This window comes from Zeus faber, assembly GCF_960531495.2.
Source record: "Zeus faber genome assembly, chromosome: 19".
NCBI classification, from domain to species: Eukaryota; Metazoa; Chordata; class Actinopteri; order Zeiformes; family Zeidae; genus Zeus; species Zeus faber.
In genome coordinates, this window is record NC_137206.1 from 18,929,958 (window position 1) to 18,946,861 (window position 16,904).

At 42.1% G+C, this 16,904-nt stretch overlaps 1 protein-coding gene across 5 annotated transcripts in view; it reads left to right on the plus strand.

The window, feature by feature from the left end:
- The first annotated feature begins 793 nt into the window (after positions 1-793).
- Positions 794-16,904, plus strand: part of nktr (natural killer cell triggering receptor) — a 16,903-nt gene continuing 792 nt past the window's right edge. Inside the window, exons 1-17 of one of the 5 annotated variants that reach the window (XM_080020127.1) lie at positions 794-878; positions 2,798-2,876; positions 3,409-3,483; positions 5,788-5,895; positions 6,033-6,077; positions 7,179-7,266; positions 8,256-8,285; positions 8,454-8,599; positions 9,846-10,065; positions 10,794-10,961; positions 11,088-11,175; positions 11,302-11,450; positions 11,544-14,357; positions 14,610-14,693; positions 15,082-15,141; positions 15,976-16,083; positions 16,789-16,904. The exon at positions 16,789-16,904 is cut by the window's right edge and continues 792 nt beyond it. In XM_080020127.1, the coding sequence (XP_079876253.1) occupies positions 2,819-2,876; positions 3,409-3,483; positions 5,788-5,895; positions 6,033-6,077; positions 7,179-7,266; positions 8,256-8,285; positions 8,454-8,599; positions 9,846-10,065; positions 10,794-10,961; positions 11,088-11,175; positions 11,302-11,450; positions 11,544-14,357; positions 14,610-14,693; positions 15,082-15,141; positions 15,976-16,083; positions 16,789-16,861 (4,314 nt within the window). In that variant the 5' untranslated portion in view covers positions 794-878; positions 2,798-2,818 and the 3' untranslated portion in view covers positions 16,862-16,904. Of the gene's footprint in view, positions 879-2,797; positions 2,877-3,408; positions 3,484-5,787; positions 5,896-6,032; positions 6,078-6,413; positions 6,437-7,178; positions 7,267-8,255; positions 8,286-8,453; positions 8,600-9,845; positions 10,066-10,793; positions 10,962-11,087; positions 11,176-11,301; positions 11,451-11,543; positions 14,358-14,609; positions 14,694-15,081; positions 15,142-15,975; positions 16,084-16,788 lie in introns of those variants that run through there. The other 4 variants (XM_080020128.1, XM_080020129.1, XM_080020130.1 and 1 more) reach the window with 4 other exon arrangements.

A 16,904-nucleotide genomic window follows, 5' to 3' on the forward strand; every position in this document is an offset into this window, starting at 1 on the left:
CTCAACTCAGCGAGGACGTGATCAAGGGGAAACGTGCACAAGTTGTTCATCCACGTCTCCCGCACTTCTGCGTCGATTGCGATGCCCAGAGGCTCCTCTTAGGCATTGACCTCCTTCTGACTTTGCGCCGACGGATCCGACCGCCAGTCCGGTGTGCGGCCCGGTGTCCACTGGAACCCAAAGACGTCGGGTTGCGGTCTGGTGCCGAAAGTCTGCTGATGTGGCCAGACCCCCACCCCCCACTCGATCGCCTCAAGTTTCCGTCGGAGACAGATTTTGTCGGCTCGTCCTGCGAGAAATAGAGAGATGTGCGTTCAAACGGTCCGCCATCGCAAACTAGCCAATCGGAGTTGGATGTGCAAATAGCCAAAAAGCATGTGCGTGTGTGTCTCTGTGTGTGTGTGTGTGTGTGTGTGTGTGTGTGTGTGCGTGTGTTGTATTTAGTGCTTGTGTGTCATGTGACAAATGAAGATTCTTAATTCTTAATTCTTATTTCTTAATTCTTAATTAAATGCGCCCACCGGCGGCGGACTGTGACGTCAAAAAGTCACTTCGAGCAAAAAATATCCAACCAAATAATATTTATTTATTTATGTGTTTATGTGTTCATTTATTTATGAATCAGGATAGTTAGGCCTATTTATAAAATATATATTAAAATTAAAAAAAATAATATATATATCTATATATAAGATGACCGCCTTTAAACGACGCTTCCCGTTTAAATGACGTGGTTCGGTTGGTAGCCCCTCACGCCCCGCCCACACAGCGTTAAGGCCCGCCCATTGGAGGTGCCGTGAGCTGCGGCTGCTAGATCCTGACCCGCGGCGGTGCACCCCCGGTGACCGGCAGAGCACCAGGCCAGCGGCTGCACAAAGGTCGGTGAACATTGTACACTGTGTCGTTCAAAGTCACTGGCCAGTGCGAATAATGCCTTCGAATTGCTGTCGAATGTGATTAAAATATCGATTCGCGTTGGGTTCTCCCCAGACGAGCTAATGCTAGCTCGACACTCGCTAGCATCTCGGTCAGGGCACTGTTCGCCAACTGACGTTTAAAAGCTCCGCTGTTTTGTTTTGTTTTGGGGTTTGTTTGGTTTTTTTTTTTACCCCAAACTACGCGATTCAGCTTAATATTGTAATATTTTTAATGGTATCTTAATACAATCTGTCAATATCTGGCGTTTCAGCATTTACGCCGAAGTAAAATGTTTATGAGCTTTCAGTTCCTAGTTTGTTGACAATATTCACTGATATAAACAGTAGCACCACTTCTAATAATAATAATAATAATAATAATAATAATAATAATAATAATAATAATAGTAATTACAATTCGAGACTAATAACTCAAGAGTAACAATGATGTAAAATGCGCTTTGCCTGTTTTCTTTATTGTTATTATTATTATTATTTGATTGCATTATATTAATGTAAAGCATGAGTGAAATATCAAAGTTGCAAGTACAAATAAAGATTGTTGTTGTTATTACCTCTTCAATGTAAGGTGCTTTCCATACACAGAGTACAAAGTTTCACTAAAAGCCTACACCCACTAAAGCTGGGGAAACTAGCATTGAGGTTAGGCTAAGCCCTGTAAACATTCTGGATATCCAATGAATAAATTAGTTATTTGAAAAACAAAAATAAGGGATTTGTCCTGTTTGGTAAAGAAACTATTTTATATATAATTTATTAAACAGACAACGTTATACATTTTAAATAGTCACTCACTGTGCTGTTTTAAACGTGTCATCAGAGTGCATCCTTCTGAGCACGGAATTGTTGAGCCCCCATTTGTTATCAGCAGTGGATCAAGGGATTTAACATTAGAAACGATGTATTATTTTGTAATTAGTCTTAACCTAAGAAACAGTCGTTAGCGAGATATTATTTTACTAGGTGAAGTTAAATTTTGACGGATGCAAATTCACATAATGCAAGCAACACTCGGCAATGCTCAGAACCTTTTGTGTCCAGGAACGGAATTCAACGGACTACCAAAATACATAATGATGTCATAAATACCTGGAAAGGGGGCAACCGCCCTACAAGTTCCCACCTAGAATGACAATAGTTGTCTGAACTATATTTAGGAGTTGTAGCTTCTGTCCCAGGCATCCAGTATTTTCAAGCTTGGCAACAGACCACAACTGTGGCTCTTAATACAACCCACTGCATATGCCATGTACAATGTATGTTTTCAATGTAGGCCTTAAAACACTCCCAGGCAAAGTTGTTTATTTTTTGTTTATACATTTCTTTGGGGTGGACAATTTAATTTCCATAGGCTTTCTTAATATTGCTCGCATTACACAATTGTTGGATGAAGGGGGAATATATGTGTTTCATTAGGATATAAATGAGTGCTGATATACTCTATAAGCCAATGGAATCCAAATAGAAATTTCACATGATCATAGATTAAATCCAAGTAGGCAGTAATTCACGGACACGTGCCAGTCGTTGAGTGGTCTGTGACCTTCTAGCATCATAATCTGTGAACCAATGTGCCCCAGGAAGAACCGCAGATGGGGAAGGGGAAGGGTGCGGCATGGAATCTGTTCTCCCCTCCATTTGAATAGGTTGTTAATTTCCCTGTAGACCTGCCTGAGATCTATCTGTCTCCCTTCACTCCCTCCCCACCACTCACACCTTCTTTTCCCGATCTTACACACACTGCCCAGTAAGCGTTTTGTTGAACCCCGACTACCTTGTGCTACAACCCTTATGTGAAAATTTATATACATTACTTATATATATGTTTTTCACCTCTGATTTTTCTTTGTGCATTTCAGGTCACGTAAACTTTGATCACGATGGGTGTGAAAGACCGCCCTCAGTGCTACTTTGATGTCGAGCTCAACCGGGAACCTGGTAAGAGATGCCTAGTGAACCCTTACATTAATTATACAATGACAATCTTTTAAATTATTATATTTTATTTTGTTTTTCATACATGACTTCCTAGAACCAACAACTTCCTCAGTAAAGATATTGAAACATTCAGGGGTTGTTATGTCATCTCTTACTGGGTTGAAAACAATATTTGGAGTATACTTGCAAGTAATGCTGAGATCATTTTGTGTTGTGGCTGTGAATTGTATTTAACTTTTGCTGGTATGTCTTGGACATTAGGGATATGTTGATGTCTTAAAAATGCTTTCTATATGGAAATATTTAGTCTATTATGTCTGGCTTTCGCCTGTCTTTTGTTTAGGTAGCTTTGTCAAAGTAAAAGTGTTAATGAATTAATTATATGCAAATTGTATTTCCTGTTACGTATTAGGAGGAATAATGTAAGTTACTTGTAGTTTATTCCCTTGTTCCAATCTTTCACTAATTATGTTCATATCAAAGATTAATTTGAGCGTCTTCGAACATCTACATTTCTTTTCATTTTTTGCAGTTGGACGAATCGTCTTTCAACTGTTCTCTGACATTTGTCCCAAGACAAGCAAAAACTTCCTCTGTTTGTGCACTGGTGAGTAGTTGTCAACATATAAAAAAAAAAAAAAAAAAAAAAAAAAAAAGTTACATAATGTTTTGGCATTGTTTTGAGTTACTACAGTTTTAAAGATCGGTCAAGAAGAAGTTCACTTACATCTGCCTATTTCACTGAGAAGTAGTGTTACTATCTCAGAATTAAACATATCCTTATGGCAAATCATTACTGCAATCTTAAAGGATTTCTTTGTTAGGAACGAGAGCTCAAGTGAAAATAAGACTTGACTCTGCACCCACATCCCTGTCAGTGAGAGGTGTTTTTTTTATTATATATATATATATATATATATATATATATATATATATATATATATATATATATATATATATATATATATATATATATATATATATATATATATATATATTGCGCTGAGAGCCATTGTCCCTCTGACTGCATCACTCATTCCACTGGCCAGGATAGGCCATACTGGTCTGTTGGTTATAAATCCAGTCTATCCTCTCTCTTTATTTTTACCCTTCGTTGCCAAAGGGGATTTGATGTTTTGTGAGGGCAGGAATGGGATACGTCTGATTGGCCTGTGCCTCCCTGTCTCTCTCAAACACAAATCCTCAGAATATAGTGACACTTACACCTTCCAGTGGCCCGTTTTGCGGTTTGGTCTGGCTCTCTGAAAGCTTTCTGCTGTGTAATTTTTAGAAGGAAACCAACTCCCTGTAACCCTGCTCGACCTAGCGAATTAAAACGCAGGTGCATTAGCAACCTGACCTGGCTAGTCACACAGCCGGCCCTTTGTCCCTCACACTCTACATATGAATTCCCACTTTCTCTCCTTTGACCAGAAAGGTACTGCCCACAGGGGACCATCACAGGGAAGAGTCTTTGTTCATGTCGTTTTTCCAGTCTCTTATCTTGGAGGGGAAAAGCCCTTCTGGACAGGAACCACATGCAGAACCCAAATACACTTGTAGACCATAGTGTGCTCTTCGAATGTGCGCTATGGTTTTGCCAGGTGTTCTCAAGCAACCAAAACCAAATCAAAACTTAACTCAAAGTTAGCTGGCATTCAGTAAAATAATGAGATTTACAGGTTTGCTTGTTTCTTCAGGCCAGTGCTTCAGTGATGGAGAAAGTGTTCCCATTATGCATGGTTGTGCACAGCGGGTTTGTTTGTTTGTTTGTCTGTTTGTCTAATTCAATTACAATAAATACATTACAGTAACAACACTTATTTGTTTTCTTTGGGGGGGTGGGGGGGTGGTGAATCTTTAATGCCGGATCACAGAGAACTGATCTCAAGTTGCGTGTGGGAGTTTGCGTAGCATGCTTGCGGAAAGCATCTCCCATTCACCAGTCAGTCAGTGTGCATTACAATAACAGGATACAACAGATAGAAGCTTACAAAGAGCACAGGGATAACATTTCATTGAGGAATTATAAATAAGGGGAATCATAAATATATTTTCATGTGTGAATCGTCCACGTCCGGAAACGGACGGCTCTCCGCCGTCTCGAGGCGCACGGAGAGCCTTGCACTGCTCCTCCAAATAAAACAATTTAAAACAGTGTGGGGAGGAGGAACGGGGCACGACTCGTCTTGTTAAAAGATTGTTTTCTGCACATAACTCATGAAGAGGGGATGATCGGGGAGAGAGTCACAGAAAAAGTGTCCCCATTACGCAGGGTTTCTTTCCATAAGCAGATGTAAAATAAACTACATCTAAAATAAAAACACCGTTTTTGCGCGCCGATAGCCCTATCGCTGGCGCGCGCATCGTCGGTGCCGTCAGAGCAGCAACTTCATCACCATCCACGGCATGCGCCCCACAACATCCCAAATCCTCCGTCTGTTTCCTCAGTGTTGCGCCGCTGTGCGGATACAAGCACATACTGTACATCCTCTCCGTGCGTGCAAGTGAATGAGCTTTGTCCGTCGCTCCGCATGGTCCCACGGACTGGGGGAGGCAATATTTCGATACTGTGAAAATATCGCATATGGTGGCAAAGATCGCCATATTCGATATTATCGAATATCAACCCAAGCCTAATTCGCACAAATTAAAAATGTTTCATGATTCAACTAAATTTCCTGTTTACGATGAACCAAATATTTGAATTATTTTATCACTAAATTGCATGGTTTATAATAAGCCTCGTTTAGAAAGTCAACATGACAGAAAATACTTTTTTTTTTTTTAATTTTTTTTTTTTTTAATTATTAAATCCATACGCCTGGATGTTGTGAAGCCCTCTTCTACAGTAAACAGACATGTTCCATGTGTTTAGCTCTGTGCCGCGCTAACGCCCATGTCTTTGCAGGGGAGAAGGGAACTGGCAAAACCACAGGGAAAAAGCTGTGCTTCAAAGGCTCCACGTTTCACAGAGTTGTAAAGAACTTCATGATCCAGGGCGGGGACTTCACTGAAGGTTAAACGTCAGATTAAAATCACACTCATTTTATGAGCTGACTCTTTAAACCTGTTAGTTTCATGAGAATATTCATAAAACTCATACAATTTACTCATTTTTTACTGTAGTATTTTATGATGATGTTTTTTCTGTAGGAAATGGACGAGGTGGAGAGTCGATATACAGCGGTTACTTTGAAGGTAAAGGACTTTTATTTATATTTTACAAAGAGTATAGATTATTGAAGTCTCCTAAATGTGTAAATTAATAAGTCTGTGAACCTCCATATTACGTAACTGCATGAGAATAGATTTGCATGTTCCTGTAGAGGTAAGCATGGCTTTCCTGGGAATTTGACTTTGTGTGACCCTACCGTGACCTTCAAATTCTATTGTTGTAGTTCTGCCTTTTGTTTGTTTTTTTTCCCCGGGGGAAAGTAGTGAGCTTTAAAAATCAGCATGGGGGGTTGGGCATTCTCTTTATTGAAAGCTACAATCTTCTTGCCTAAAATTTTCAACGTATTCTTTTATTTATAGAGTGGTCTTATGCAAATGAGAAGGTAAGAGATGTACACAGCTCAGTAACACCACGTCAACATTGTCCTCACCACCCGCCCAGTCAGTAAAAGAAAGGGATGCACGGCTGCTGATGGCTGCCAGTAGACAGGCAGTCCCTCCTTCTCAAATGAGCCTGTTCATATAGATACCTTATTATTGAGAACCCTGAAGCCTGGCTCTGTTTATGTAACGGCACACTTGAACTGTTTGGTATTGGACTATTAACAATAAACGACGGCGAAGTAAGTCTGTTTATTTCACAGAATACATTTTCCCATACAAGCAATTTGTCATGGTAAAGGTTGGTGTATTGCTGTATAGATAAATTGGCATAAAAAGCTTAAAAGTCTGAAACAATTAAACAAGAACAGCCCCAAAAATAGCCAAAACAAATGCCAAATATCCACAGAAAATTCAAAACAAAGACAATACAAGTGTGTATCAAAAGTGCACAGAGTATAAAATAAGCATAATATACTGCAGTCATCAGCACCACATAGCCAGTTATTTAGCCCTGGACAGTAGTATAGTAGTAGCAGTATGTTCCACTATTGATATAAATAACGTGGCAGCTGTCTGCAGCCACACCGTGCACGTACACACACAGGTTACGGTGGTTTTAAGTAGTGTTCAGATGATGCTGCTTATCAACTTCCCTCTCCACTTCTTGACACGTCCCCGTTGCCAAATAATTTGGGGGCGCGTTGTGAGACTCTCTCCCCGTCTGTTTCTCCTTCCCGCCAGACGAGAACTTCATTCTCAAACACGACAAAGCGTTCCTGCTGTCGATGGCAAACCGCGGCAAGGACACCAACGGTTCCCAGTTCTTCATGTGAGTCCCAGAACATTTTACTGCACCGATCACGTTCATAGTTAATTTAATTTTGTGCATGGGAATCGGTGGTTTTTCTTTTATTTTCTTTTATTTTTTCCTTTTTTTTAAATTTTTAATTTTTTTAATAAAGATTTACTTTCTGACGTTGTTTTCCGTCCTTTTCCTCTCTGATTTGGCTCGTCAGAGTAGAATGTGTGGTTGGATGTGAGCAACAACAAGCCCCACTCTGTGTGCAGTTAGAATTCGAAGTGCAGAGAAACATGGAGTCGTTCTTTTTTTACCTACAAATGTGTTACATTTTTTTCTCTTGCCATTTTTGTGTAAAATTTGCAGAAACTCTAGCGTCCTGCTCTGCCAAGGTAATGTGTCTCCAAGGCTGTGTTCTCTCTCCTGACTCTTGTTTTTTTTTTTTAATTTATTTTTATTTTTATTTTTTTTATTCATCAGTCGTTTGTATTGTTCAACATTGTGTAGAGTAGACTCTTTTGGCTCTGTAAATGGAAGTTCACCAATGTGTAACCACTGTCACATGTCATTTTACTGCACATTACTGAGTAGGTCTTTATGTGGTGCGACATGTTATCAATGGAGCTTAGCTGTGCTACTCGATAATTGAAAAATCTGGTGGCATATCAGGCTTGTGTAATATCAAGATTACACAATTGCCCAATTCCATTGTCCAGATATCACAGTTTTTACTCAAATAATGTCCTTAAACTGTAAAGAAAATTATTTTAGTGTTTCATTATTCTGCTGCACAGTAATTCATATTTGGGACAAACAGTCCTACAAACACCCTTTTATTGCTTGTATGATGAAAAAAGAAATCCATACTTAACTCATGGTAGTACCAGTACTTCCAATAAGCTTGATTATACTAATTCTCTTCCTCTTTTTCTAAATGTTCCTCCTTGTTCCATGACCTCACCCAACACCCTCCTTGACCCAACCCCGTCTTGATGAATGTCTGGCTATTCATCAAACAGCACAACTAAGATGGCGCCACATCTAGACGGGTAAGATCGCTTGACCAAGAACTGAAATTCAACGTATGAAGTAGTGCTTAATGAGCACGTGTTTAAAGGTCGGTCGACACTAACCCATAAAAGTGCGAGTTCTCGCTTTTGATCCTAAATGACTAAGATACAAGTCGTGTCCCCGCATCCCACTCCACCTGTCCACAGAGTGCATGTGGTCTTTGGTCTTGTCATCTCCGGCTTCGAGGTGATCAAGAAGATCGAGGGGCTGAAGACTGACTCGGCCAGCCGACCCTACGCCGACGTCAGAGTGGTCGACTGTGGGCAGCTCATCACCAAGTCTGCCAACGACGGTAGGGTCGCTCATCACAAACTAACACAACCCCATATAAAGAGTGACATTTGTATATGTTATTCCTATGATCGTCCAATCAATACGTAAACGTTAGCCATTCTCTCCCAAAGCCAGAACCCAGAGAACTAGGATGATACATGGTCTAAAATCTCAAGCTTCTCTCAAACACTAAGTTGGGGAAAAAATGTTAAATTATTAATTTATTTATGTATTTAAATGCCAAAGACAAAAATACAACAGCCTGTTTAGTTAGAAGCACAGAGGAAATAATTCTCAATTCTGTACAATGGTTCCTTCATTCATTGTAGAGTTAGCAGAGTTTTGTTTTTATATTTGTGTAATGAACAAATTGGGGGTAGAGGGGGCAGCGACTCTGGCCTCTTGACCCATCCTGTACAAATTCCTTATTTTCCTTTTTCTCCTTTCATAATACAGATACAATTAAGAAGTTTTGATTTAAGTTATGACCATGCCATTGTGTAAGAGTTGTTTATGTCAATAATCGGACAGTATTCAGCAGAACTCACTTTTATGAATTACCCGACTGGTGTTATAGCTGTTATTATTCCAACCTTAAAGATTTTAAACCTTTTGTCCTTCATGAATCAAAACACTCTGTTATACAATAGAATGGTTGAGTAACAATTGTTTCGTAGTTTCCATTAATAGGCTTATGGCTTTTTTTTGTTTTTATTTTTTTTTCCCGGTTTTGTCCTTGTCCCCAGTAGGGAAAAAGCTCTGTGTGTTGCTTGTCAATGTAACTGGGTCATTTTTTGTGCTCATGTTGTAAGAGGATGGCATTTTGATGCTGGCATTTCTCCCCCCCTGGCATTAGAGCCGGGCCTGTAACCTGATCTTCTATTTAATGAGGATCAGTGATGTGATCTGTATGGAGTTGAGTTGGCAGTGGCCCGTCTGACTCTGAGAGCCCTGCTTTCACTGGGCCAAACATACCAAGGAGAAGCTTTGGTTATGGCAGCATAGTATAGCCATGACAATGGCTGTGGCATTTTGGACTTGTCTACACTTTTCTGGTGGCTGTAAAAGATTTAATTTTGGTCAGGAGAACTCATAGAACTCATTCCTTTTGGTAAAATTGAAATGACAGTTAAATGTAGGGCTTTGTTTAAAAAGCTCTTTTTGACTTTATTAAATTTAAGATGTTTTATTTTTATTTTTTCCACATTGAGAAACCACATTTGTGAAATAGAAAATCTCTGTGCTGTCACCTTGTCTCACTTCAGTGCTTGAGGGCAAAAGGAAGAGGACCCATTCCGCAGACTCCTCCCTCAGTTCTCATGCGTCGTCTTCTCAGCTCTCCTCCATGGAGTCAGAGAGTGAATCTGAGAAGAAGCACAGACATCGCAGGCACAAGAGACATCCCAAAAGCAAACGCTCCAAGAAGAAAAGGAGGGAGACAAAGAATGAGAAACACACTGATGTTGCGCTCTCAGACTCTCAAAGGTAACTTCATGAAACTTCTAAAGTCATTTAGACACACATGTGTAACTCCAGATTTAAAAGGAATTTGATCCAGGAAGAGCATTAGGGAAGCACAGTTGCACGGTCGTATGTTAAAACAGTCATATGTCAAAGCAATTTTTCCCATATACATTATCATGAATCATGTAGGGTGAAAAAAACAAAATACACAGCACAAACACAGTAAATATCGATAAGCCAAGTTAAAAAAAAAATATCTATAAGCCACAAACTACGTGCACACACGATGTAGGTCGTATCTTGGAACAGTCGGTCGCAAGTCGATACAAATTTTCGCGACTATCGCTACTCATATCTTGGAATAGTCGTATGTAGATGCAGTCGTAAGTCGAGGTACCACTGTACCAGTATGTGGTCCAAAGCTGTCGAAAAATTATGCCTCCTCCATACCTAAACCCAATACTAATGTTGTATTGAGTTCCTACTTCAAATTCATCAAGCTCTATTGAAACTTGCTGACAGTTTCATGATCTAACTGGTTTAGTTCAAATAAATTACTGGGAATAATAAACAACCGGTGTCTTGTGTCAGTGTCAAAATAAATAATCTCACAATTATCGCAACAGAAAACGTCAGTATTCATGTACTCTTTATTGAGAAATACCCAATAAGTAGTGTGGGCGGGGGGGGGGATAAATGTATCAGTGCAGCCTTATATACATTATATTGTGTGGCTGCTGTTCCCGTAGCCCTGTGGAGGGCGAATTGACGGAGGGAGGTGAAGAAGCAGAGGGATTTAAGGAGCAGGGCGGGAAAAGAGAAAAACTGGTTGTTCGGCCAGAGGAGATCCCACCTGTTCCAGAGAACCGCTTCCTGCTCCGACCGGACGTGCCGTCACAGGAAGCAAAGCCAGAGACGTTAGTTCTGTTGTAATAAAGTTGTGGTTGACTCACATAGTTCTTCACTAAGTGTCAATATCTTATTCTTGCAATGTTAATTCCTATCATTTTAAGGGGAATTTTAATTAGACTTGGTCTTTTCAGAGCCGAGCAGGAAGAATCCTCTCTTCCGTGTGATTTGAAGCCAACAGTCACCAAGTCTGGGCGGAAGATCAAGGGTAGAGGGACAATGGTACCTATCCATACTTATAATAGTTGTGAATAAATAAACCAAAATACTATGTATGTTACAGTCTATAGAATATGTCAGCTATTTTTGTTAAAATGTTGAATTATGATTTATTTATTTTTTCTTCAGCGATACCACACTCCCACAAGGTCTAGGTCTCACTCTACATCCGTGGAAGAAAGGGGAAGCAGTGAAACGCCACCACACTGGAAAGAAGAAATGAAGAGAACCACGGTTTATCAGCCTTCCAGCTTGGAGAAATGGAACAAAGGGGACAGGTATTACTGTCGGGTTTGACATTACCATAAGTAGTGAGTCGCTGAACTGTCAAAAGAAGCTCTTTTTGCTTGACGCATCTTTTGAATTAACAGATTGAATGACCATTCTTCAAGCAGATGGGATGACAGAAGTGACTCTGCGTGGTCCCAGTCGCTGGACCGCTCTTCCAACCACAGCTCTGAAAGGTCCAGCTTGCCTCACCCACCAAAGAAGGACAAGAAGAAAGCCAAGCACAAGAAGAAAGCTAAAAAACGTAAGCATGCCAAAAAGAAGATTTCAAAGGCCAAGCCTCAAGACTCTTACCCATCAGAGGATGAAAGGTCGGTGTCTTCTGGAAGAAGGTCAAAGATGAGAAGGTCTCGATCGCGATCCTCCTCCAGTCATCGATGCTCGGCCCCTAAAAAAAGAAGATTGTCCCCCCTATCCTCAGGAGATTCGCGTTCCTATTCCAGATCCTACACATGCAGTCGGTCCAGGTCTCGAAGAGGATCGAGGTCTTACTCAAGATCCAGGAGCCCATCGAGGTCCAGAAGTCGTTCTCTGTCCAGATCCAGATCTCAGTCCTATTCCCAGTCACAGTCTAGATCCAGGTCTAGAACCAGATCTAGAACAGGGTCGAGAACGAGGTCCAGGTATAGATCCAGGTCTTTCTCCCGATCCAGAAAGAGAAATCTCTCTCGATCACAGAGGAGGACAACAGTGGGCAAGCCTAAGACAGAGGACTTGGTGCATGTGCAGGAGAAGATTTTAGAACGCAAGCCCATACCTGTTCCTAGAATCCCAGTTGTCCCTGCTCCTGAAAGTGTCCCAGTAATACCACTTAGCGACAGTCCTCCCCCCTCACGCTGGAAACCAGGTCAAAAGCCCTGGAAGCCCTCCTACATTCATATTCAGGAAATCAAAGCAAAGCCAGTCCCCACTACCAATTTTGCTACAGGAAAAGAAGCTCTTATTAGTTCAGAGAAAGTACAGACTACAGTGACACCAAAGTCCCTCCCAGCTGCCTCACAGAGTGGATATAGTCACACGGAGAAGACCAACAGACCTGCACATAGCTCATGTAGTGGGTCCTCCAAAAGTAGATCCTACAGCCGTTCATACAGTCGCTCAAGAAGTAGAGGCGGTTCTAGCTCAAGATCCAAATCTCCATGTAGAATTGACAGTAGGTCCTCCTCTTATAGTCGATCAGACTCTGAGGGCTCCCACAAGAAAGCTAAAGCCAAGAAGTCATTACAGAAAGAATGGAAACAATATTACAGCTCTCTGAAGAGAATAAAGAATTTAGATAAGTACATTTCACTTCCTGCTAGTGAAGCTCCCCAGTCAGGGTCTGAGGACGTGATCAGCAGTGAGGATAGCCCTAATATCAATAGCTCAAAGGAAAGTGGGTCCATTGCAAAGGGAAAAGAAAACCAAAACTCTGAAGATCACTGGGCGAAGCATCACAATTCAATGTCCACCCCTAATAGCAGGTCTGAATGGGACAGCGAAGGTGACAAAGTTAGCCAAAAAGACAGTCCGGTCATGTCTAAAAAACGGAAAGACGCAATCCAAGTCAATGACCTTCTTGAGAAGAATTTATCCACCCTCGCCGGGTGGGATTCTGAAAGTGATTCTGAAAAGATTCCAACCAAGACAATGGCCTCTGAGAAAGAGGAGGGGGAGGCCAGCTCAGAATCAGAACATGAGACTAGTGCTAAGACGTTGAATGCGGTGGTTGGTCCAGCTCCAAAGAGCACTGCCACTCCTGACCCGTCAGCGGAAAGCCCTAAGAAGGTCACTCAGCCAGAGAAGCACAAGAGCAAGAAGAAGGCCAAACGAAAGCATAAACACAAAAGCAGGGGGCCGACAAAATCTGGTTCCCATCATTCTAAAGACAAGACAAAGAGGTCTAAGAGGAAACACCAGAAGTTGAAAGAGACCTTCCACTGGCAGCCGCCTTTAGAGTTTGGAGAAGAGGAAGACGAAGATGAATCCCAAAAAGAGAAACGTATGGAGATACAAAATGTATCTGCGGTGGAAAGCCCTGCTGGGATGGTCAAAGAGAGTCCTTGTGTGGAGCCTGTGGATAGGGGCCAGATTATTGCTGCTTCAAGTGACGGTTCAACACCGACAGCGTCTTTCAGAAGAGAAGGCAAGAGACACATGGGCGACCAACAGAGGGCAAAACAATTTATCCTTGAAAGAAACTCAAAAGTGGAACCCCAACATCACTTGTCTAATAAAGATGTTACTTTCCGAGATCAAGCGGGGTCATTAGATGATATGGATATTTGTACCCCAGAGCATGACGTGGAGACCATGGTTGAATCTGAATCTCAGGATCCTCTTAACCAAACCTCTGAAATCAACCCAATAACTACCTCCGTCTCGCTGAACAAGAATGGCGGTAAAGGCGACCTTTCCCCCAAGCTCCAGGACAAAGAACCACAGTCCGCACCATCCGCTGTCGCCGTAGTAAGACCAGATATACCGCAGGACGAAACTGCCTCGGCCAAAACGTCATGCGACGTGATCGATCTGAAATGGAAGCCTCTGAAAGGAACGCCTCTTCCGCTGGCGGTGAAACTGCCGCCCGTCGCCGTGAAGAACACCAGGCTACCGGAGAACCCGCCGGCGAAGTCGGGCCCGGGTGTCAGGATGGAGATAAAAAGCACAAGCAGGGTACGCCCCGGGTCGCTGTTCGACGAGGTCCGGAAGACGGCGCGGCTCAACCAGAGGCCCCGAAACCAGGAGAGCTCCAGTGAGGAGAACTCCCCTGGTGCCGTCGGTACCAGGGGCGAGTCCCGGATGCGCTCCCCCCGGAAGTCCCGCTCCGCCTCCAGCCACCGCTCCCGCTCCAGAGGGCGGTCCCATTCCTACAGCCGGTCCAGGAGTAGATCCCGCAGCTCGAGCTCCTCTTCCAGGTTAGAGAAAAGACATTGCCAATCCAAATTACTGACTATTGCACTGGTGGCCGCAATCCAGTCATGAGGTCGGCGGAGCTCTTTTCCCATTGACTTCTCCATTGAAACGGTGACGTCACGATTGAGGTGTGGCCGCCAGTGCAACCGAGCCGAAGGTTCCCATCTTGGAACACAACTTCTAATCTGTTGAACCTGACTCTCCCTTGTACCCATGTGAATTATAATAGCTTAACTGAAATGACGTTCTCATAGGAGTCGCAGCAGAAGCAGGAGGAGGCGTGGCAGAAGACGCTCACGTTCCCACAGTAGCACGTACTGCAGCTACAGAAGTCACAGGTACGATTAGATCCTTGAATGGGATGCTCAGCAGGGTTAGGGTTTTGGATTCTGTCAGGGATTGGCACTTAACGACGATTCTGAGTTCAGAAGTCATAGTCGTCAGCCAATGCAGAGTTACCAATCCATTACTCAAGTGTTTGATAGTTTGGGGTTTTTAGAACTTGAATGAATAACTTCTAATCCCTTTTACCCCATGGAGACATTCAATATGCGTCTGTGTGTCCCAAGTGAAGGAAATTAAGTCTCGTTTAATAAATTATATCATGGTCCATCCAGTATTGGCTTAGGATCCATACACAGTGATTCTCAGTATATTTTTTTGCATTGATAACATATTGTTTAGTTTTGACAAACACCCACTGTGTATATGCTGTGTTCCTAACAGTTGCACCTACAGCAAAAGCCACTCCAGAAGCCGCTCGTACAACCGGCACAGGAGATCCAGGTCTGCAGAATAATTTACTCACTCCTAAAAATATTCAGCAGCGTGTGTGCTGATACAGTCATTTACTTGTAACATGAACACCATTACTCTAGCCGTAATATGATTATCAATGTACTAATTAAAGAGGATCTGAGTCGCATTCATTTCCATAAGCTAATTGATGTTATAATTAAAATGACATAATAATCAGAGAATGCTTACTGTGAGTAAAACATTTAATGGCTTTTGTTTTTCAAGACCAGCGTACACCCTTCTCTAAGCAATATCTTTCGTTGACTGTGGCACATACCAAAGTAAAATACAAATCATTTCACATTAGCATGTATAGATAAGACATTTGATTTATTTGAAGCACAGGATCCTTCGGTAAGTTGTGGAGAGAAATTCCTGGCTCTGAATTGCATTAAAAAAAAAAGGGTAGTCTGCCTTATCTGGTTATCTGATTCATTGTTAGCGTTTTTTTAACGCAACCTTAACTACAGAGCCACAAACTATTGAGCATCCTCTATGTTCGCTAAAAGTTTAGTGTTGCATGCATTGGCATAATGGACCATGCTTCGTTTGGCCTTAAAAATGCTATGTATATTTATTTATTTATTTGCTTGTTTATTTATTTATATATATATTTTTCAGCCTAGTTGATTAATTCCAAACTAAAAGTAGAGAGCGTTCTAATTTTTCATGTCCTTTTGCTGCCCGACAAGTGGCCTGAAAATCCTTTTGGCCTCCATTTTTAAACACAGATCAAAACTAGAATACATAAAACTTATTTCAGTGTCCTGTAGTGTCGCCGAAATAATGTCCTTGCTGCGGCGTGACCGCTTGCTAATGCAGGTCTGAGTCCTATGACAGCTCCTCCACTCGGAGCCACAGTGGGAGCACCAGCAGGAGGAGAGGGCGCCGGAGGAGCGACAGCTACAGGAGCTCGGAACGCCGCTCCCGGTAAGACCCGGAGGAGATGACAACCAGAGGGCACGTCTCAGTTCAGACCCCCGCCAACCACCCTGCCGCACGCTTTATCCCTGCTGAAAGCCATGAGTCACGAGTAGGGTTAAGACTTAAATCTTCTCACACACATTTTAAAAAAGGGTTTCATGATTCCTCGCCCAACCAGGGGGACATGAGTTCCTGGGTTCCAGGGGAATGTTGCTGCCACTACAGGGTGTCGCCAGGTCCTTAACAACTCTTATATTTAATCCTTTCTTCTTGCATTTGAATTTTATGGAGTCTTAAATTCTTTCAGCATAAATATCACGTGATTTATCAATATATTTCTTTTTGTCAAAACGAGTCATGTTCTGCATCAGAGCCAACATTTTGGATGCTGTAAAACACCTACTTGTCATACTAACCTGTGGAGAGAAGTCCAAGGTCCCTGTACTTGTCCCAATTTCTGTGTGGTCAGACTTGAAATCCCTACATTTTAACCCTCCATATGAAACATGAGGTGACGGTGGAGCTTTCCAGTATAAGGAAGGACTGGAAGGGGGTTATTGTAAATATTTCACTTCTAAATGTTTTTCTACCTATATGGCCAGTTTTCAAGCTACTGGTGCTTAAGAACTAATTGGATGTAAAGTAATCACTCATAACCATGTTGGCAATGCTCTGTAATGTAGTTTTGTTTTTTTTGGGGGTCCTATCCAGGTCGTACCGCTCCTCCAGCCGCAGTTCCTCCAGACACAGAGGGAGTCACAGTAGAAGCAGTCAGTACAGCTGAGACGCAGTTATTGCGACGGAAGATTCGCCACCATCACGTGAGC